Genomic DNA, 20659 nt, shown 5'->3' on the forward strand with positions numbered 1-20659 from the left:
CCCCCCAAGGCCCGCCCTCACCCACCGGGGCCACGGGGACCTTGGGAGCAGAGCGGAGCAGAAGGCATAGGTGAGCAAGGCACAGCTCCGCCCCGCGCCCCGCCCACCCCTGCGCCAGAGAGCCCCGCCCCCGTGCCTGAGACCCCCGCCCACCGAGAGCTTGAAGACGGCTGCGCTCTGGTAGATGACGTTGAAGACCACGTTGTGGAAGGTCAGGGACTGTTTGTCGTCGATGGTCCAGCGGAAGACCACATCCGAGCCGGCCTCCACCACAGGACTATACCTCTGCAGAAGGGCACCATGTGAGCTGGCCGTGACCTGCCCCAGGCCAGGATCCCTGGGGGATGGATGCTGCCCCCAGCTCAGGTCCACCCGCCTGGACAAGGCTGTCTGTGGGCTTCCCTTTCGGTCATGGAGGTCACACTGTGCAGGGCTGAGCCCAGGCCTGGCCACACACCAACCTCTCTGCACCTCAGAGGCCCAGTGCCCAAGACTAGAGGCCAACCCACCACGGCCTGTGCCCCCATCCCGGGCTCCCACTCGGGAGGCACGCGTGTCTCCACGGCCTCGTGGTTCTGGACGCTCCCCTGCGTCACCTGACAGGTGTAAGCAAGGAAGATGGGACACAACTGTGCAATGGCCTGTGTGTGAGACGGGCACCCAGAGGACGGGAGTGGCCTGACATTGGCCGGGTGGCAGTGCCCCAGCCTTAGAAAGGGCTCACTTCGTCTGGTGAGACCCCAGTGGGGGTCTCAAAACACACCCAGGAAGAGGGTGGTCAGAGGCAGGTGAAGAGCTCAACAGCAGGCTCAGGAAGCATGGGAGAAAGAAGCGTTTTCAGAACAACTGTTCCAGAGGTGACTCTCCCGTCACTTGGGGATGGACGAGCCATCTGCGCACAGGGCCACCCACAGGAGCCTACCCAGGACCCAACACCAGGCCCAGTGTCCCAGCGGCCAGGCACGCTCCAGGCTGGGGATGGGTGGCCCTCCACGGGGAGCCGCATCTCAGGGGGGCAGGGACCCAACTCACCACCAGGACACCCTGCAGCACGCGGGCCTCGGGGCTGGGCGTGGCACGGAGCCCACGGATGGGCTCCTCCGCCGTCACCAGCAGGCTGAGGTTGGCCCGGCCGGCACCGTTCTCCACCACCACCTCCACCTCGTGCTCACCCTCACGGAGCCCAGACAGCATCAGCATGGAAAACAGGCTGCCGTTGGTCTCCTGGGCGCAGACAGGTGCCAGGGCAGCCACAGCGGCCGGGCAGGCAGCCTCGAAGGGTGCGCTGGCATTGCCCCCAGGCCAGCGGGCCTCGGCGGTGGCGTTGGCGCCCGAGTCCACCTGCAGCACCAGGGCAGAGCCACTGGTGGGCACGTAGAGGCGGCCATCCTGCGGGGCCGGGTAGATGGCCCGAAGCCCGGCCACTGGGGAGAGGACGTCGAAGCTGCAGGTCAGGTTGTGCCTGGATACACCATTGCCCACCGTGGCCCTGACCTCATAGCGCCCCGGCCGCCGCAGCCCCGGGTTGGGGCCCAGGCCCAGCAGAGGGGTGAGCCGCTCCGTGGCAGCCAGCAACCGCAGGGCGCAGGCGGGGCCAGCTGGGGCCGCCTCCAGCTGGGCAGGCAGGCGGGCAAGCCAGGCTGAGGCATTGGCAGAGAAGTACGGAGCCTCAGAGCCTGGGAAGCTGAGTGCTGGGGGGCAGCGCAGGAGGGCGCCCGGCCCCGCGTCGTGCTGCAAGCTGATGAGGTCGCCGGGGAGCAGGGTGACGTCCTGACCGTGGAAGGGGACCTGTGGGAGAGGGCGGCAGGGCCGGGTCGCGTCCTCAACATGGGAGGGGGCACCAAGTCACTCCCCACGGGGGCCTCCACGTTCCTTAGTCACTCGGGGCACCCAGCTTCCCAGGGGCCTCCGAGGTGTTCAGGGCAGGGACAGATGGGACACAGGGCAGAGAGGACACAGGACGGGTGGGCTGCCTGGACAGGGGCAGGGCCTCTGCCAGACGCTGGCTAGCCATGCCCAGAGAGCAAGTGCAAAGGCCTTGGGGTGGAGGCAGGGGAGGAGGGCACTACCGAGGCAGGGGACTGGATGGCTTGGCCGAAGGGTCTGTATTTGATCTGTGTGATGGGAAGCCAGGGCCTCGGGGGTGGAGGGAGGCAGGAATCAGGAGCCAGAGGCACGCACCAAGTACTGGGCAGGGGGGCCAGCAGGCACGGAGAAGAGGAACTCTTTCCACAGTGTGTAGGAGACCCCAGGGAGGCCCGGCCCTGGCATGGATCCATTGGCGCAGGCCCCAGGGTGGCAGGGGGTGTCCAGAGGCAGGCAGATGTTGGCTCGGGGGCACAGGGGCCCTTCTGGTGTGCACACAGGGGCCAGCTCAGTCTTGTTTTCGAGGGACCTACCCTGGGGCTCGCTGCTGTTTTCTGGGGACCCTACAAGGAAAGGAGGGGTGTCAGGGGCCCCAGCGTGCTTACAGACCACAGGGACACCTCGCTAGGAGACGGGGTCCCGCCGGCCAGTGTCCCCAGCCCCCAGCGCCTCTCCTCTCCCCCTCCAACCCTGGCCCCAGCAAGCTCCCCTCCAGAGCCACCATCCTTGGCATGCCCAGCATGAACTGGTGTCTCCTGGCCCCACTGTGTCCACCCTGAGGCTGGATACCAGCCCAGTGGGCAACAAACCGACAAGACGTGACAGACCAGAGAGGCCACTCATGCCCCCTGAGTCCCGCTGCCAGGACGGGGTCCCACCTGCTCCGCGCCCCGCCCGGTACACCTGCAGCCGCAGTTGGGCGGGCCGGCCCAGTTCCTGCGTCCCAAACTCGGCAGTGGTGAGGAAGCCTTCACGGCTCGGGCTCAGGCCAGGAAACGCCATCACCTGGCAGGGCAGGGGACCACTCAGCTCTGCAGGCCCCGACCCTCAGCTTGACCCCACCCCGACACCCTAACATCCGCCAGTCAGAGGGGAGGAGCCCCCCAGGGGCCTCATCTCACACAGCGGGAGACCACGTTGCTCAGGAGAAAAACATCAGGCCAAAACCATCTCTGAGCAATAGGAATCCCACCTTCATTTGTAAAAAATACACCCAGATGGAGAGAGAAGGGGCTCTCTCAGGTGCCAGCCAGGGTGCTCCTCTCCTCTGCCCTGCGGTGGGTTTTCTAAATTTCCCCACTGGTCACAGGATGTTAATAAGGCCCAGAAAAAGGCTTCTTGGGGTTTTTGTGGAGGGACTGTCTTGCTTTTCAAACTAACTTATTTGGCCACACTGGGTCTCCGCTGCGCATGTGGGATCAATCCTCCGTGCAGCCTGCGGGATCTAGTTCCCCCGCCAGGGATCAAACCTGGTCCCTTGTGCTGGGAGTGTGCAGTACCAGCCACTGGACCCCCAGGGCAGTCCCAGTCTTCCTGCTTTTTAGAAGCAAGAAGCCTAAAGGGCCCGCCTACCTCGACGGGCTCCTGGGGAGCCAGGAGCGCCTCCTGCTGTTCCAGGGGGCTCAAAGGCCCCTGCAGGTCCCCACTGGGCGCTCCCACGAGGAAGTTCTCTGCATCCCACACGGGGCCTGGGGTGCAAGCATGCAATGAGATGCTGGGCCCAGGCGGGAGGAGAGTGTTGAGGGCCCAGGGGTTGAGGGACCTGGGACTGAGCCGCACTGGCTGCGGGCCCAGTCCAGACAGGGGACGCCCAGCAGACGTGACGAGCACTGAACCGGCGCTAGGAGCAGCTGTGCTGGCCAGGTGAGGAGGACTCCCGGGTTCCTGGCCAGGGCAGCAGGTGCTCCCACCCTCCCACCCTGGGCCCCGCGCACCTCCGGGCCGCAGCTCACAGACGTAGCTGTGCGGTGCTGAGCACAGGTCCGTGTTGCACTGCCCAGCGGGCCCCAGGCGCACGCAGCGCTCGGCTGTGGCAGGATGCGGCTCCCCGGGCAGCCAGTTCTGGCAGCTCTCCAGGCTGAAGGCACCGCCCTGGGGCGCAGGGCCCGCTGCCACCCCCTCCACAGCCGAGAAGCCAATCCACACGTCCAGGCTCCTGCGGCAGACAGCGAAGGGCCAGCGCTCAGGGGCTCCCCAGGGATGGGCACTCGCCTTGCAGCAGCCCGTCAGGGGCTCCGCCTCTACCCCCACTTCCAGACAGGGACACTGAGGCTCAGAGACCGGACCTGGCAAGCAAGGCCCAGGCCAGCACCCGCCCAGCCCCATCCCACGGGGCCGGGGTCCAGCTGAGACCCACAGGGAGCTCCACCTCACTCTGGCCCGGCCACAGGACCCACGTGCGTCCAGGGAAGGAGCAGGCCTCCAGGGGAGGTACCGAGACCCCCACACACTGGCCCCCAAATGGGCCAGCCCCACAGCTCTGCAGGCAGAGACCCTCCTGGAGGCAGGGCGTGGGGGCGGGTGGTGGGGTCAGAGCCAGGTGCTGGGGCTGCGTTACTGCCCGGGGACCCCAGCACCCAGGGCAAGGGCTATGACCGCTCTGAGCCTCGATCTCCCCTCGGGACACAGGATGTTCAGCAGGACCCACAGCCCATCAGCCCCTTCCCACAGGGACCCAGGGGAGCAGGGGGCCAGCCTCCACCCCATCCCACCCCTGGCCATGGCGGGCTCTGAGGGCCACCCCTGGTGACCGCTGCAGAGCAGAGTCCCCCACAGGCCTGGATGGTCAGAGCGCCCAAGAGGCTCCTAGGGTGCGGGAGGCACTGACCACACCAGACCTGCCCCGCCCTCTGCAGGAGGGGCCCAGCTCGGGCAGACAGGGAGGACCGGGGGCGGGCAACTACCACAGCGGGCACCCCTGCGGCCTCGGCTGCATCAGGAGAGCCGACAGGAGCGGCTGCTGCCTGGAGCCCACCGGCCGGCCAGACGCAGCCCCTGCAGATGCCCCATGCCCAGGCACCTGGTGACGCGGGAGACCAGGAAGTGCTGCACGGCAGGGCTGTCCACCATGGCCAGGGCGGCCCCGGCCCAAGCCCGGCACTGCTCCTGCGCCTGCGCCCAGGACGCCTTCTCTGCCCGCAGGCTGTAGCAGTGCCCGTTGCCGGGGAAGATCTCCGTGTCCGAGGGGCAGAGCGGGTGCACCACTGGGGTAGAGGGCAGAGACAGGCATCGGCGTGTGCCCAGCCCAGGCAGTCCGCCCACCCGACGTGGCCGGGGCAGGCCCCACCTTGGGCTGGCTCCTCGCCCAGGGCCACGATGCTGTAGGCGGCCTCCAGGCCCGAGCCGCCGCGGTTTCGGACACCGAGCTGCAGGGTCTCATCGCTGTGCACCGAGGCCACACAGACGAGCTCCAGGTCAGCCGGGGCTGCCTCGACCCGCACCTCTGCCCCCAGCCGGGCAGAGCCCGCCCCTAGGGCCAGCACAGCCGTCACGGGGTAGCGGCCGGGCAGCACATAGCGGTGAGTGGCATCAGGGCCCGCAACATCCACCTCTGGGGAGCCATCGCCAAAGTCCCAGTGCGTGGAGCTGACCGGCAGCGAGGCGGTGACGTGGAAGGCTGCGGGCTGGCCAGAGGCCAGGGGTCCTTGGGGCCCCAGCAGGGCGGCCCCCGGGGAGGCAGGGAAGACGTGCTGGAGGAGGCTGGGCCCCCGGCAGGCGGGGGCAGGGGGCAGGGAGGGGCCAGAGCAGGAGGGCAGGCAGGCGGAAGAGGAGTTGTGGGGCTGGGCCGACCCACATAGGCACCGGCCCTGCTCCGAGAGGGCCGCGAGGGCCTGGCCAGCTGCGAAGCAGAGGGCGCCACAGGCCTCAGGGGCCAGCGGGCCCTCGGGGGCAGCCGAAAAGGCCACCAGTGCCACGGCGCCCGAGCTGTCGTCAGGGACACAGGCAACATACTCCTCACCTGCAAGGGTGGGCAGGCCAGTTGCAAGGGTGCGCCCCTCACCCCACCCCATCCCAGACTGCCTCACCTCCAAGCCCGCGCACACCGTCCCCTGGGCTGGAGGGCCCTCCCGACCCCTCCCCAGTCAGTAACTTCCCCCACCCAAGAGGACCTGCAGGGGTCCCGCCTGGCCACTCAGCCGTGCCGCCTGGCACACTCACCACAGGCTCCGTCCAGTAGCGCTCCGCCAAGCAGCGGCTGGCCAGCCAGGGGGCCAGGCCCGGCGCACGTGGCCGCCTCGGGCCGTACCACGTGGACCCGCTGCCCCTCCGCCCAGCGCGGCAGCCAGGCCAGACCGCAGTCACACTCGAGCGGGTTCCCGCCCAGATTTCTGTAGGGTACGGGGCAGGCTCAGCAGGCAGTGCGGGGCCCCCTGGCCCAGCCACCCAGAGCCACCAGAACCATCGACACTTACATTTCACTTAAATTAAATAAATTATCAAATATTCCTTCTTCTAACGTAGAAATCTTGTTGTTGCTTATGTCCCTGTAAGAAAGGAGGGGTTCAATGTGGTTTGATATGAGCCCCCTGAACCACCACGGGGACAAGCTGCTGTCCGCCTGCAGCATGGAAGCCCGCAGCCACCCCTGGTGGACACTCACAGCTCCGTCAACGCCGAGAGGTTCACCAGCAGCCCGATGTCCAGCGCCCGAAGCAGGTTGTGGGAGATATCCCTGCAGAGTGCGACAGACAGAGGTCAGCACAGGGCGGCCCAGACGCCCTCTGCCCACGGCCACCCACCCGGAGCTCCGTTTGCACAGGTCAGTGCTGCTGCCCATCTTGGAAACCCGAGGCAGGAGGAGCTGGCCACAGCACTGTGTCCACGCCCTCCACTGCCCCTCCTGCCCAGCAGGGTTGGGTGCATTGTGGGGGGCAGGCTTCACCCTTCCACACGGGGTCAGAACACACAAGGCAGCCCAGGGGTCTCCAGGGCCGGGCATCCAGATGCTGCTGGGGAGGTGGGGGGGTGTCCTGAGACGCAATGGGGGCACAGACCAGACCAAGGGGGAGGGACCCTGGTGGAGGACCCCGCAGCACAGCAACAGTAACAGCCTGTGTTAACCCTCCAGGGTCAGGGCACTGCATAGAGCTGGACTCCCATAAACCCAGGCACTCAAGGTCAACAGAACCGTGTCAAAGAACCAACCCCAGCGCAAGCACAGGAGAGGAATCAGGTTCTCAAAGCAGAAACTATGAGCAGAAGGAAAATCTCAAAAGCCAGAAGATACCACTGTGTAAAAGCACGCAACATCCACACAATATATCGGAAAACAAACTACCAGCCGGGAAAAGCACTAGCAGTGAAGACCACGGATTGTCGTTCAGTCACTCGGTCGTGTCTGACTGCGACCCCGTGGACTGCGGCTCGCCAGGCCTCCCTGTCCACCAGCATCTCCTGAAGCTTTCTCACACCCATGTCCATGGAGTCGGTGATGCCATAACGGCTTATAATACTCTTTCCATATATGCTGTTAACAAACCGTGAAGAAAGCAAGCTACTCCAGGAAAGAAAATTTTAAAAAGGCCAGAAATGAGAATAGGACAAGAAATACAAATGTCACAGATGTACAAGAAAACGGCCATTCTCGTAACACCTGGAGAAACACCAAGAAAACAGCACAGCAGCCCCCTGACCTGCCATCACCCGCAGCGCTGGCGACGTGGTGACACAGTGGCGACGCGACCCCAGCCCCTCGCGAGTCCCTCCGGGGACACTCTCCAACCACCGGCGCCACCTCCCCTCCTGGTCTGGAGACGGAAGCCGGTCGCCCCACGGGTCCAGCTCCCAGGATGGGGATGCCAGTCTCCACACTGGCATGGCCTGGGCCTCCCGCCCTCTGAGCCTCTGTGCGTCCAGGTGTCACGCTGGCCCTCTGATGTCCCAGAATGCCGCTCGCCAGCCCAGCCCTCCCAGTGATGACCACAGGCCACGGGCCCGCCAATGCCTCCGCCAGGCCTGTCTGTCTCCAGCCAGCCCAGTGCCCCCGGCCACAGCCCAGTCCAGACCCCCACTCCAGGTGCCCCCCCAGCCCTGCTGTCCCAGCTCCCTCAGCAGCTGGGGGGTGTCCCGAGTGCAGCTCCATCGCCTCACCCAGACCACGCACAACAGAGCTTAGTAAGAATTGGCTGGCGTTGAGACAAGGCCCTCCTGGGAGTCGAGGCCAAGGGCAGCCCGCACCCCAAGCGCATGCCTCAGGCGGTGCTGGGGTACCTAGGGCCACCCCTCACCCCTGCTCACGACCTCCAGGAACGAGGCTCAGGAAGCGACCCCCACCCCGGTCCTGACCGCTGCTCCTCCTGGAGCCTGGCTGTCCACGCAGGGCCTTGTGGCCACTTCTGCCCAGAAACTGGCTATGCACCAAGGGCTGGGGTCGGGTCTCAGCTGGGACACCCACATGACCCTGGCTCCCAACATGGCCTGGGGGGCTTCTGACCTTCATGTCACCAGCGGGCCTGCAGGTGACTAACAAAGGGAGCTCGGGCCAAAGAAGGGAGCTCCCATCCCCCTCAGGCCCCACCAAGGGGGTGAGGGAAGGCGGACTGGACGCACTCTGCTAACGCCTGGGAGCCAGTTTTCGCCCTTGGCATCGTGGGCAGCCATCAGGAGACTGGGCGCTGAGCGGACAGTACGTGGACATGATGTGCTCCACCGACGCTGGCTGCAGCCTGCCTGGGATGGGGGGGCGCAGGCCCCAGGGAGGGGGCCACAGCAGCAGGTGGACCGAAGCCTCCACTGAATTGGGGGCGTCAAGAGGGGCTGTGAGCAGAGAGCCTCAGGCACCGTCAAGAGGGCTGCATAACCCGGGGCTGGGTCCTCCGGGCAGTGGGACCCCTGAACCTGGACGGGGGTCCCCAGGCTTGGGGCTAGAGCTCCTGCTGGGATCGGACAGGGTGGAGGCGTCAACCCGGAGGCTCAGCAGCCCTACCGCGGCTCTGCCAGTGACCTGATCGCACAGGGCAGGGGGATGCTGGACTTGGCAAAGGTTCTTTCCTGGCGACAAGCTCCAATAGCACAGCACAGGCCACCCAGGAACGGCGCACAACCGCACGCCCGCCTGGAGACGCGGTGGGAGCTGGTGGCGGAGATTCGCGGGGTGAGACGCTGCAACGCACATGAGGCCCGGCTGCAGCCGCGCGGGCCTGAAGGAGCCCCTGGCCTGCCCATCATCACTTTAAGCTGCTGAAGTTCACGCCAAGCCTCCAGCCTGCTGCTGAGGAGCGAGCTGGATGCCACTGCATGGTCACTGAACCCTAGACTCTTAATGGCTGGTGAAGATTCCACAGGCAGATTCTGAGTTTATCCTGTTGATCTGTCCCACAAAGCTACCGGGAGGAGTCCTAACACCCAGAGGACTGCCGGAGCACGCCAGGCTCTCACCGGATGGCCTGGGGAAGGCTCCCCCGCACCACTGACGCTGCTGACGGAAGCAGTGTCCACTATAAACAGCTGGGGACAGTCACATCTACTTAAAAAAATAGGGAGACACGGTGCCTCCCACACCACCGCACACAAGCCCACACTAGGCTGCTGGGGCTACCAGGCCGTCCCCAGGGTGGGAAGGGACAGGCCGGGAGACCAGCGGACGCGGCCAGACTCCACCTGAAGTCAAGTTCGGCGTCCCCGAGTGGGGGAGGGCAGGCTAAGAGAAACTTCAGTTAGACAGCTGTGGAGCCCAAGCCTCTGGGGTGGGGCTGGAGAAGCCTCAGCCCCGGGCTGTCGGAGAACCCAGAGGTGGGCCTTGGGGACAGTGGGGCTCAAGGGGGAGTGCAGGCCTGAGGCCCCCACCAGGGGCACGAGGGCCAGCGTCCCAACCAGGGCCTCAAGCGGAAGGGAAAGGAGGACAAGCCCTGCAGTGTTTTTCCACATCCCGTTTTCTGGAAAATCCATCATTAGTGGCAGCTCCTGGGAGCCATCTGTGGTTGGCTCCCGATCGCTGTGGTGCCAGAAAACCAGGGCAGGAGGGGGGCAGGGCGACCCTGGCATCCCGGCCACTCGGCCATCACCACCCCCAGGACACCGCCCTGGCCCCACTGACCCACGGCCCAGCTCAGTCCTCCACCCAGTCCTGCCCAGCTGCCCCCAGGAGGCTTCTCCCACCTGAGGGGCGCAGCCACATGCTCCCCGCCCCAGGGAGTCCCTCGCCCGGGACTCCCCTGGGCCTGCCCAGGGCCCAGGTGCAGAAAAAGACCCTGCAGCCGGAAAGCAGGGCCAGCACAAAGCCGGGCACACCACCACGGCCAGAGCTGCCTGGGGGCGCACGGAAGGGCAACGGGGTGAGCTGGGGGTGCTGGGCAGGGGGGACCCTGGAGGCGGACTCTGCTGAGGCCTCCCAGCCTGAACGGCCACCTCTCCACATCCCCATCTGCTTTTGTCGTCACCGTTCTCGGAGAACGCCACAGCTGCCGAGGGCCAGCCCCACCCTGCTCCAGCCCCTCGGGTTTCCTCTGCGCCCTGCCCCCACTTGGGTTCCCCGTCTTACCAAATCTGGGATGAAGAACACAGCCAGCCCAGGGAGCCACCCACAGGAGCCCAGCAGGGCGGCTGGCCAAGCGCCACGCTGGGCAGCCGTCCCCATGGGGAGGAGAGCTCACATCTGAGAGGGGCTAGGCCACATGGTGTCAACCCTCTGGGTAATCCGGACCTCCCAGGCCCAGACCAGCCACTTCCAGGGACCCCACCGCAGGAGGGGAAAGGGTGACCTGTGGCCCACACACCTGCACCAGCACGAGCCAAGTCAGCTCCCTGGGCACCAGGGACCAGGCCATGAGGCTGGCCCCCAACTGCCCACAGCCCTGGACTGAGACGAGGGTGTCCTCACACACAGCCCCTCCCCTGCTGTTCCCTCTCTTTATTTACTTGTGTATTTATTTGGCTGCATCAGACTCTTTGTGGTGGTGTGCGGGCTCAGCTGCCCCAGAGGATGTGGGATCTCAGCTCCCTGACTGGGGATCAAACCTGCGTCCCCTGCACTGGAAGGAGGCTTCTTAACCACCACGCTGTTCCCTCTCCTGACTGAGGACAGGCAGGGGTGTTGGGGAGGAAGACCCCTGTTCAACCCCTAGGCCCCGGCCTTCCCCTCCTCCCCCCAGCGCCTAGTAGTCACTGGAGAGTCCCGTCTGCCCCGCACCCTGCCTTGGGGCAGGCCCAACTCCCCGTCTCCCGAGTCGGACACCCAGCCTTCCTGGGGGAATGTGTCCTTCCCAGCCTGATCTCTCCTGCTGTAGCAGCAGCTGGGGCAGGGATCCCTGCTTCCACCAGCTGGGGGGATCGGGGTAAGGCACTGACCCCCCACCCTGTGGACGCTGGCGGCTCAGTCTCCCCCCCACAGGGCCCAGCCCATGCCTACAGCCCCAGGCCTTGCAGAGGGGAAGGGATGCCTCAGGGCCCAGAGGAGAGATGGGGTGGGCCACGGGGCAACACTGAGGGAAGAGGTACCCGATGCGGAGCCCAAGGACAGGGTCCTTCTTGAGCCCGGGTGGCTCCCAGGGCGTTGCCTCCTGGAGCTGGGGACGTGGAGATACCAGCCCTACCGCTCCCGGCAGCCTCAGTTTCCCCCTCTGCCCAGGCCGGGGGTGGGGGGCGGGTGCCCACTCCCCAGTCCAGATGCCCGGCGGGGTCTGGGGGCCAGCCAGAGCCCCCAGGGAAACATCTGCACATTCCAGACGCGTGTGGTCAGCAGTGGAGGCGGGCGCCAGGCCCCAGCCCACACTCCGCCCTGCAGCGCTGGCCGCCACGCTGGAAACAGGGCTCCGGGGGGGCCGCCTGCACGCTACGTAACCGCGCGGCGGGCCAGCAGCCGCCTCCCCCCTGGCGGGGCGGGATGGGACGGCCCTGCCCCCGCTGCCCCATCCTCTCCGCGGCAGCCCCAGGGCTCCAGGGAAGCAGCGACCCCCACCACGGCCCCTCAGGTGGAAGGGGCAAGAGGCCGCAGGCCGGCCCCAGGCCCCTGGGACCCTGCAGGCCGGTCCAGACCCAGTGCCCGCACTTGACACGGCAGTAACGGCTCCCTTTGGCAGCAGGATGGGGCGGGTCAGTCTGAGTCTGGTGGCCCAGCTCTGTCCTCATGCCCTTCTATTTATGGTGAGCGAGGCTGGCTTCCAGGGCCGGAAATGATGTTTAAATTAATGAATTCAAGTTTTGGGGAGAGAGCTGACCTGAAGAAAAACACGCAGAGAGGGTGAGAGGCAGGCAAGGGGCCCAGGAGGCCTGGCTGGAGCCACCCACCCCCATCTGGCTCCTGACGAGGCCCGGGGACCAGTGAGAGGGGGGTCCGGGCCTCTAACAGGGGAGAGGCGCCCGTCTCGGGCGTCAGACAAGGAGGGGCCTCGTCTCCAGGGCGCGTGGAGAGGCTCCCTGTAGGGCGTGGCCAGCCCGCGGCTCAGCTGTCAGCAGGACGAGGCACAGGCGTCCGGGGCGGGGCTGCCCTGCCCTGCCCGGGAAGCCCCTGGACCCGTAGGCCGAGGTGGGGAAGGGAGCCTGAGGAGGGGCCTTCCCAGGGCAGCCCACCAGAGGCGGCCTCCATCAGGGCACTAACCAGGCCAGGATGGGGCGAGGGGCCGAGGAAGAGGAGCCCCCTAGCTGGGGACTGAGGGCCACGCTTCGGTCCTCAGGGTCGCCCCCGCTTGGTGGGGGGCAGTCCTGTCGCCCAGGGAGCTCCAGGGCTCGGCCTGCGGGCACAGGGTCTGCGAGCCTCGCCCAGGGCATGGGCAAGGCTGGCCTCCACCACAGGGCACAGCCCTTTCCAGGGCAGCCCTGCAGGACCCCAGGGTGGGTTCCAGGGCCCAGAGGTTCAGAACTGGGGACACGCTCTGCCTGGCCTGGGCCCATGGGCGCCTCAGTTGGGGAGAAGGCCCCCAAACGCAGCCCCCCAACAGGGCCTGGGCATGGCTGGGCCCCTCAGCACAGGCGGCTGCCAAGCCACGAGGAACGAGGTGTTCCGGGAATAAAGGACGTACGTGAGCCGCATTTTCCAGCGAGACTGCCGGCACCCAGCCCGCCGGTCAGCCCAGCGCCGGGCCTGGGGCTGCTGCCTCCCCAGACAGCGCGGCAGGAGCGGGCTGTTTTCACCCCAGCGCTCGGCAGGCTGGGCCTGACTGGGTTCCCACTGTGGCGCTGGCACAGCAGAATGTTCCGGAAAGGAAAATGCACGTCTCGTCCAAAATGGCTTCCTCACTTGAAACCAAACCCCAGTCGGGGTCCCCCTCGGGAGCCAGGGTCCCCACATGCCCACTCACAGGTGGCACTGCCACTGGCCAGCTGTCGTAAGATGCCTCATCCCTTCACCACGCTACACATGCACACGGGAAGGCGCGGGACACACAAACGTGTAAAACTGAGATGAAACCACTAGAGAAGCGTGCCTGGCATGATGCACCCCACCGGCCACCTGGCTTTGTAGTAAAGGCACCTCTGAGGCCAGACCAGAGGCAGGGGGCCTCTGGACACGGGGCCTCCAGGATTGGGTGCTGAAGAGTGCGTAGGAGCCTGCCTGCCCAAGGTGCACCCGTGTGTCTGGTCTGAGCAGCACAGTCACACTTGCGCCAGCAAGGGTGCCCCTCCTCAGGCCTGTGTGCTCTGCAGCAGGACAGGTCCTGGGGCCCAACTCCCGGCCAGCACTTGGGGGACCAGTGGTGGACTCTGAGCTCATTCAGAAGGGCCTGGGGGGCCACTCTGGCAGCAGCTAGGATTACGCGGCCACCATCAGTCAAGGGCCATGGGGACACCACACCCCCTCACCTCTGAGGCCCACAACCACACATGTCACATCCACTCACAGTGCCCAAGTGCAGGGTAGGCAACCAGAACTCAGGCTGAGCAACCTGGGCACGGCCACACAGGGAGCAGAGGGGCTGTGGTGGGAACCAGGTCTGCCCATGCTCCTCCTGGGGGGTCACTGGGATGGACCAGAGCAGGGACAGCCAAGGGAACTGGGAGGAGGAGGCTGGTGGGCAGGGCTAGGTGAGTGGCTGGGGCTGAGTCAGAGCCCACCTGGTCCCCTTCGAACACACCCCGCCCCCCTTGGGGACACCCTCACTGCCCCCAAACCCCAGGCCCCTAAGTGCAGCTCCAGGGAGAGGCCCTGAGCACACCCAGACCAGGCGACCCCAGGAAGCGACTCAACCTCAGTTTCCTGGTCTGTAAAATGGAGTCGAGTGCGGTTCCCAGGCCACGGCACCACACTGCCGGACGGAGAGCTCAGCAGAGTCCTGCTCACCGCGGCCAGGCAAGGAGGCCAAGCAGGGAGGCCAGGCAGCAGCAGGAGGGGGTGTGCCCCCCTGGGTACTTTCTTCAGGGATCTGTTTTTTAATCCACCAACTATACAGGTCACCCTTCCAGAGCATACAGTTCAGTGGTTTTCTGTATACCCTCAGGGCTGGGCAACCACCACCCCTAATTCCAAGACCATTTCACCCCCCGGGGGGAAAACCAGCGCGCTTGGCCACCACCCTCAGCCCCAGCCCCACCCTAGCTGCAGACACTCGTCCACTTGCGGCTCCATGGCCTTGCCCATTCTGGACGTTTCACATCAGCACAATCACACAACACGTGGGTTTCTGCATCTGAGTTCTGTCACGGAACACATTTTCAAGGCTCACCCATGTTGCAGCAAGCCTTAGCACCGCATTCTTCCCATGGCCGAACAGTATTTTACAGACAGGCCACACTCTGTGCACATACCCATCTCCAATACACCCTGGGGCTGTTTCCACCTCTTACATCCTCTGAACAGAGCAGCTGTGGACATTTGCGTTCAAGTTTTTGTGTGGACGTAGGTTTCGTTTCTCCCGGGTCTACACCGAGGGGCAGAATGGCCGGGCCCTCTACGTTTACTTTTCCGAGGAGCTGCTGGACTGTCTTCTAGGTGTGCCCCATCCCCGCCAGCCGCGGACGAGGATTCTCATCAACACCCGGTATTGTCTGTCTTTTGGGGACAGCCAGCCCAGTGGGTGTGAAATGGTATCTCCCTGGAGTTTCGATTTGCGTTTCCCTGAAAGCTAGACACAGTGTCTTTTCACGTGCTGATTGGTCACTGCTGTGTCTCTGCAGATTGGTCTGTTCAGACCCTCTGCCCACTTTTTAGCTTTGAGTCACTGAGTTTTTACGTATTCTAGCTACGAGTCCTTCATCAGACAGACGACATGACGCGTGTTCCCCGCCCTTCTCCAGGCTGGTGGCTGTCCTCACTGCTCCAGGCACTGGGAGCGCTCTGCTGTCCGTCCCTTCAGGTCCCCCATGTCACAGCTGTAGCTGAAGCCTCCCCATTCACCTGCCGCCCTGCCAGGGGCCACAGACAGGAGCGGTGTGTATGTGGCCCCCGGCATGCATAGCCCTGCCGTCCGGCCCTCGCCAGGCAGCTTCGGGGACATGCACTTGCAGTCTGCTTCTCCCAGTGCGGGTGGCTCAGGGACCCTGAGGGGGAGACCAGCTCGGCACGCAAGGCGCCTCTGCACCCCACCCAGCGGTCTTTCTGGAAGACGCCAATCACAACGCTTCTCTCCAGGGTCCTTCAATGCTGCCCCCACTGCCCTCTCTCCAGAGGCCCCACCTGCCGCCCCCCATCACCTGGAACCTCTGAGACTCTGCTCGGCTGTCCACTCTATGTGGGATGCTCTCTCCCGGCGCTGGGTGACACCTGCACAAGCGCTGAGCACTGGCTTCAGTGTCACCTGCGTTGGAGATCCCTCCAGGGGCCCCTGCAAAACGGCCTCCTCTCTATCACTGGTGTTACATGCATGCATGTGTAGGAAGCCACGTGCACGGCTGCCTACGTGGTGCCTGGCGTCATACACAGGCCAGGCTCATGCCGAGCCCGGGGGTCCTCTCCCCAACGCCCACCTTCCCTGACACCCATGCAGCTCCCCGGGGGCTGCATCTCCCAGAGCCCCCCACACTCCCTGTCAGTTAGGGGGACATGTGAGGAAGGGCAAGGCCCTGGGTGCCCCCAGCCAATGGCAGACCCCAAGGCCCCAATATCCTACCTAGTCAGCAAAGCAAATCCCTACTGAGTCCCTGCTCCGAGCCTGGTCCTAGACCCAACATCCATGAGACACTACAAGGCCCACTTGGTGGTGAGCCCCTGGCCCTCATCCGAGAAGTGGCCAGCTAAAGTCAGCCACACTGGACATGATGGACAGATAGCACCTGGAGCAGTACTGCCCCATCTGGAACTCTGCGCCAACCCGGCCAACACAGCAGCCGCTGGTCCTGTGGCTCGAGCACGTGAAATGTGGCTCCCCACCCAACACAGCTCTGCGCCCGACCAGCAGTGTCTGGGAAGGACGGCAAGGGCAGAGGGACACACAGAGACACAACCCCACACCAGGTGCCGTGGGAGCCGGTCTCTTCAGTGAGTCACACGAGACGGAAAAGAGACGGAAGGAGATCCTGCACACCCGCAGAGATTTAAAAGACATCACCTAGCTGCACTGCTGCTGCGTGGACCTTGTTTGGATCCTAATTGGCTCCAGTGAAAACACTGAGACAACCGCAAATTTGAGCACACTGGACATGAAAGGGACCAGGGAACTGTGCACTGTTTTGGGTGTGATCGAGGGGTCGCCATACATTTCCAAATGCTACCGGATCAAAAGTAGGATGGCTGGAGTTTGCTTCCAAAAGGGGTGGGGTGAGGGTGGAGCAGCAGGCTAGGCCAGAGGGCAGTGGGTCTGTGAGGTTCATCACACTCTTCCGCCCACTTCTGTGTAAGTTCAAACTCTCCAGGATAAAAGCTTTAAAAACAGGAGCACAACCAGCTTTTACTGAGTGACGTCATCCTGTTCAGGCTGCCACCTCCCAGCAGCAAGCATCATTTAACCCAAGGAGGCTGGGGTCTCAAAACCCTGGACCATCCTGCAAGCCCCGAATGCCCCACCACCCAGCCCTTGTCCCCTCCCAAGTCAGGACACAGCTGTCCTGCGGCACCTCAGGCTGGCCAAGGAGTCTCAAGTGGAGGGGTGCCTGCCCAACGCTGATGACAGAGACGCCGGGCCCGAGTCCCATAGGCTCAGGCTAGGGGTGACACCCAGGAGGCAGGGCCCCTGGGGCCCCTGGATGTGTACACCCTCCCACAGGGGGCTCCCTGGCATCTTGGACCTCATTTCTACGCCCTCAGAGAAGGGTCACCTGCCTCCCTCTCTCTGAGGGGGGCACGGTTTGCAGAGTGGACAGACAAGGATGATGTCTGGGGCAGCCCACAGAGAACAGATGGTGGCGAGGGGAGGTGGTTGGGTGGGGGCAGGCCTTAGCATCTGCAGTCAAGGGTCCGGTTTCCCATGGGTTCCTCATACTGAGCCCTGCAGAAATCTCTGAGGCAGCTTCAGAGTGTCGACTGGAACGTGAAGTCTCCTCAGTTCCCCGAACCCCTCCTCCCTGGCTGGCTCAGGCCAGGCCGCCAGCTCCCTGGATGTCCAGAGGCTAAGTGGACACATGCAAGGCTCAGGCTCCACTGCTGTGCCCGGGAGCCTGCTCCTTGCTGCAGGCCTCTGGCCAACCTACCAGTACCGTTTATTTCCTGGACAGCTCCTGGAGGCCAGCCTGCTGCCAGGTGACGAGGAAGCAGGAATAACCCGCAGGAGCTGGGGCCTGACCCCCAGCAGCTCTTGGCCCAACAGAGATGGAGGCAACTTCATTCACAACATTCAGAAACAAGGGCCAGGGGTGGATCCAAAACGATTACATGGGCACTGGCCACAGACAGGAAGCCCATCTCCCCAGAGACAGCCGTGACAGCAAACACCAGCTGTCAGGGAGCAAGACAACAGCATGGCCCCAAGGTTCCCAGCCGCTGCCCCTGGAGAACCAGTTCCCCCACAACACCCAGCAGAGCCCCAAGGAGGAGCCCTCCAGGAGAAGCACCCGCCCCTGCTCTGCCTTCAACATCCAAACTCGCCTGAACACAGACCACAAGGGTCCCCCTAAAAAGAGGCAGCCACACACTGAAGTCGCCCAGGGATTGTTACAAAACCAAATTCAAGGTTTAATAAGCCTGGGGATGTTGAACTCCCCCCCCCTCCCCAGCCCAAGGGATTCCAGCGTGCAGCCAGGGAGCTGAGGAGTCCTGGCTGAGATGTCTGGAAACACCCAGACGGGGCTGTGAGGATGTGTATCACAGGCTGGGAGACTGTCCCCAGCTCTGGGGTCAACTGTCTGAAAATCTCAGTTCCCCACACCCTTTTCAATCCAATGCTGCCTCTGCCAGGCATCGGCTGTTACTGGTCACTTGTGCTTGGACAAAGCACATCATTGTCACCTCCAGCCTGTGTTCTCATCTGTACAATGGACACCTCTGCTGCACCTCACCTCAGAGGGTCAGGCTGAGGGTTAGGCATGACAATTCACAATCGCACCTTGGCACAGGCCGAGGCTGGAGGTGAGCTCTCCATAAAGACTGCGTGTTGTTATTTCCTCCAAAATGCAAACCTGAGGATGACTTTTCAGCGTTTTAAACCCCTCCACGGCAATCAGTCACCCACTGTTCCCAGGATAACATCAGAGCGCTGAACAGGGCAAATGAGGTCCGCGAGGACCCTAACCCACTTCCCATCCTGCCCTCAGTCTCCCTACAGCGGCCACAATGGGGGTGTACCCTACACCCGTGCTCGACGAAGTCCAGCCCCTTGGTCTTCCCCTTCCACTTCAAGCATCAGGCCAACTCTAAGCATCCATCAAGAGCTCTCCACGGCCCAGCCAAGCCCAGCTTCCTCCTCCTGGACTCCCAGGTGCTGGGTATCGCCCCAGGCCAAGCCGCATCCTATTAGTCTCTAATCCAGTACTCTTGCCTGGAGAATCCCATGGATGGAGGAGCCCGGAGGGCTGCAGTCCACGGGGTCGCTGAGGGTCGGACACGACTGAGCGACTTCACTTTCACTTTTCACTTTCATGCATTGGAGAAGGAAATGGCAACCCACTCCAGTGTTCTTGCCTGGAGAATCCCAGGGACGGGGAAGCCTGGTGGGCTTCGGTCTATGATGTCGCACAGAGTTGGACACGACTGAAGTGACTTAGCAGCAGCAGCAGCAATGTTGAAGTGCGTGCGGGAGACAGCCCCGCCCCGCCCCGCCCCAGCCCACGGGCCCCGGTCCGCTGGCGTTCGCGGGGCCCCTCCGGGCGCGCGGTCTCCGCCTGCACAAAATCCGGGATTTTCCTATTTCCCTCTGGCTGAGGCCAGGCGGGCTGAGAGCCGGCCGTGGGCCCAGGTTTTCCTTATTTAGTCGGGCCGCCCTCACTACGCTGGAGCCTCGCCCTGGGAGAGGCCTGGCCCGCACCCCGTTTCCCCTTCTGGAGGCCGGGGACGCGCCCACGCCCTGAGAAGGCCGCCAGACCGGCGGCCTGCCCGGCCGGCCTCTCCCCGGAGGGTGCAGGCGCCCAGCGCCCCGACAGGCCGCCGGGCGCCATGGCAACCACCGGGCCCGCGCGGCGGGCGCGCGTTACTCACAGCGCGGTGGCGTCCGCGGGGATGCGCAGCGCGGGCCCGAGCGTCCGCAGCCCCTGGCCTGAGCAGTTGACGAGGCAGGCGGCGCCGGGCGCCGGGCCGCAGAGGCAGGGGGGCGCGCACGGCCCGCAGCCGCGCCCGGGGACCCCCGCCAGCGCCCCGAGCCACAGGCCCAGGCCCAAGGCGAGCACCAGGTGGGCGGGCGCGGCGGGCGGCATCCTCAGGGCAGCGCAAGCATGGCCCCGGCCCGCTCCCGAGGGCCCGAGCGCCCCCGGCCCCGGCGGCCGCGGCTCAGGCGGAGCCGCCGCACGGCATGGCTTGCAGCGGGACTGTATCCGGCGGCGGCCGCGGCCTGTCTGCCTGCGCGACAGCCTCTCGGCGCTCGGGGCCGGCCGGGTCCTCTGCCGCCCGCTCGCGCGCTGGCGCTGCAGTGCGGCCCGGCCGCTGGCTCCTCCTCCTCCCGGCGCGGCGCAGGGCGGGGCGCCCTCAGGCCACGCCCCCGCGCCTCAGAATCGGGAGCGGCTCCGGGAGGGTGCTGGGGCGGGGCTTCCGGAGGCTCCGCCCCTCGCGGAGTAGTGGGCGATGGGCGGTGCTAGGTGGGCCTGGCGTCTTGAGCTCCGCCCCTCGCTCCAGGCCTTAGGCCCGGCCCCCACTCTGGTCCCCACGGAGCGCAAGCCGCTGCTCCCGGCTCTCGGGTCTCCTCGCTGCGTGCGCCTCCCAGCCCTCAGGGCCCGGGAGCAGTTACAGCAGCACTGAAAACAGCAGCCTGCACCTCAGAGGCCCGGCTATGCGCGCTCATCGGCTCCCAGCGCCTCTGTCCCCCTCCACCACTGCGGTTTCCCGAGGGCTTGGCACACAGTAGGCACTCAATAAATGCGCATCGCTTTTCGGTGCTGTGACTCTGCCAAGGGAGCTTTTGTTCCTCTCTGTGCTCAGGACATAATTATGAAAGTAACGCACGTGGTGGGATGAATCCAAACCGAACAACGTGGATGAATCCTGAAAATATGTTAGAAGTCAGACACAAAGGACAACATATTATACGATTCCATTTATTTAAAAATGTTCAAAATAGGCAAATCCATAAAGACAAGAAGTTGTGGCTCCCTGGACTGGAGGGAGAGGAAACGGGGAGCGGCTGCCAATGACTATGGGGTTCCTTTTGGAGATGATAAGAAGTTCTGGAGTTAGCTAGTGGTGATGGTTGCAGAGCCTTGCAAATTCACTAAAATCACTGAACTGTGCTCTTAAAAGGGTGAATTTGATGGTATGTGAATCAACTTTTAAAGTAAAGAAAAAATAAAATTGCTGGACCCTCCGGTCATGAGTGGATACCTGACCCAAGCTGGTCAATTAAGTCCC

At 64.5% G+C, this 20659-nt stretch overlaps 1 protein-coding gene across 2 annotated transcripts in view; it reads right to left on the bottom strand.

Moving 5' to 3' along the window:
- The window catches only part of PKD1 (polycystin 1, transient receptor potential channel interacting), a 38924-nt gene extending 19184 nt beyond the window's left edge, over positions 1-19740 (bottom strand). The window contains exons 1-12 of one of the 2 annotated variants that reach the window (XM_069571011.1): positions 19301-19740; positions 6467-6538; positions 6279-6350; positions 6025-6194; positions 5153-5824; positions 4886-5069; positions 3801-4021; positions 3439-3554; positions 2745-2871; positions 2182-2429; positions 1033-1788; positions 154-285 (exon numbers count right to left, since the gene is read on the bottom strand). In XM_069571011.1, coding sequence (XP_069427112.1) covers positions 154-285; positions 1033-1788; positions 2182-2429; positions 2745-2871; positions 3439-3554; positions 3801-4021; positions 4886-5069; positions 5153-5824; positions 6025-6194; positions 6279-6350; positions 6467-6538; positions 19301-19515 — 2985 coding nt within the window. In that variant the 5' untranslated portion in view covers positions 19516-19740. The remainder of the gene's footprint in view (positions 1-153; positions 286-1032; positions 1789-2181; positions 2430-2744; positions 2872-3438; positions 3555-3800; positions 4022-4885; positions 5070-5152; positions 5825-6024; positions 6195-6278; positions 6351-6466; positions 6539-19300) is intronic. The other variant, XM_069571010.1, reaches the window with a different exon arrangement.
- Between the last annotated feature and the right edge of the window lie 919 nt (positions 19741-20659).

Source organism: Ovis canadensis, chromosome 24, assembly GCF_042477335.2.
Source record: "Ovis canadensis isolate MfBH-ARS-UI-01 breed Bighorn chromosome 24, ARS-UI_OviCan_v2, whole genome shotgun sequence".
NCBI classification, from domain to species: domain Eukaryota; kingdom Metazoa; phylum Chordata; class Mammalia; order Artiodactyla; family Bovidae; genus Ovis; species Ovis canadensis.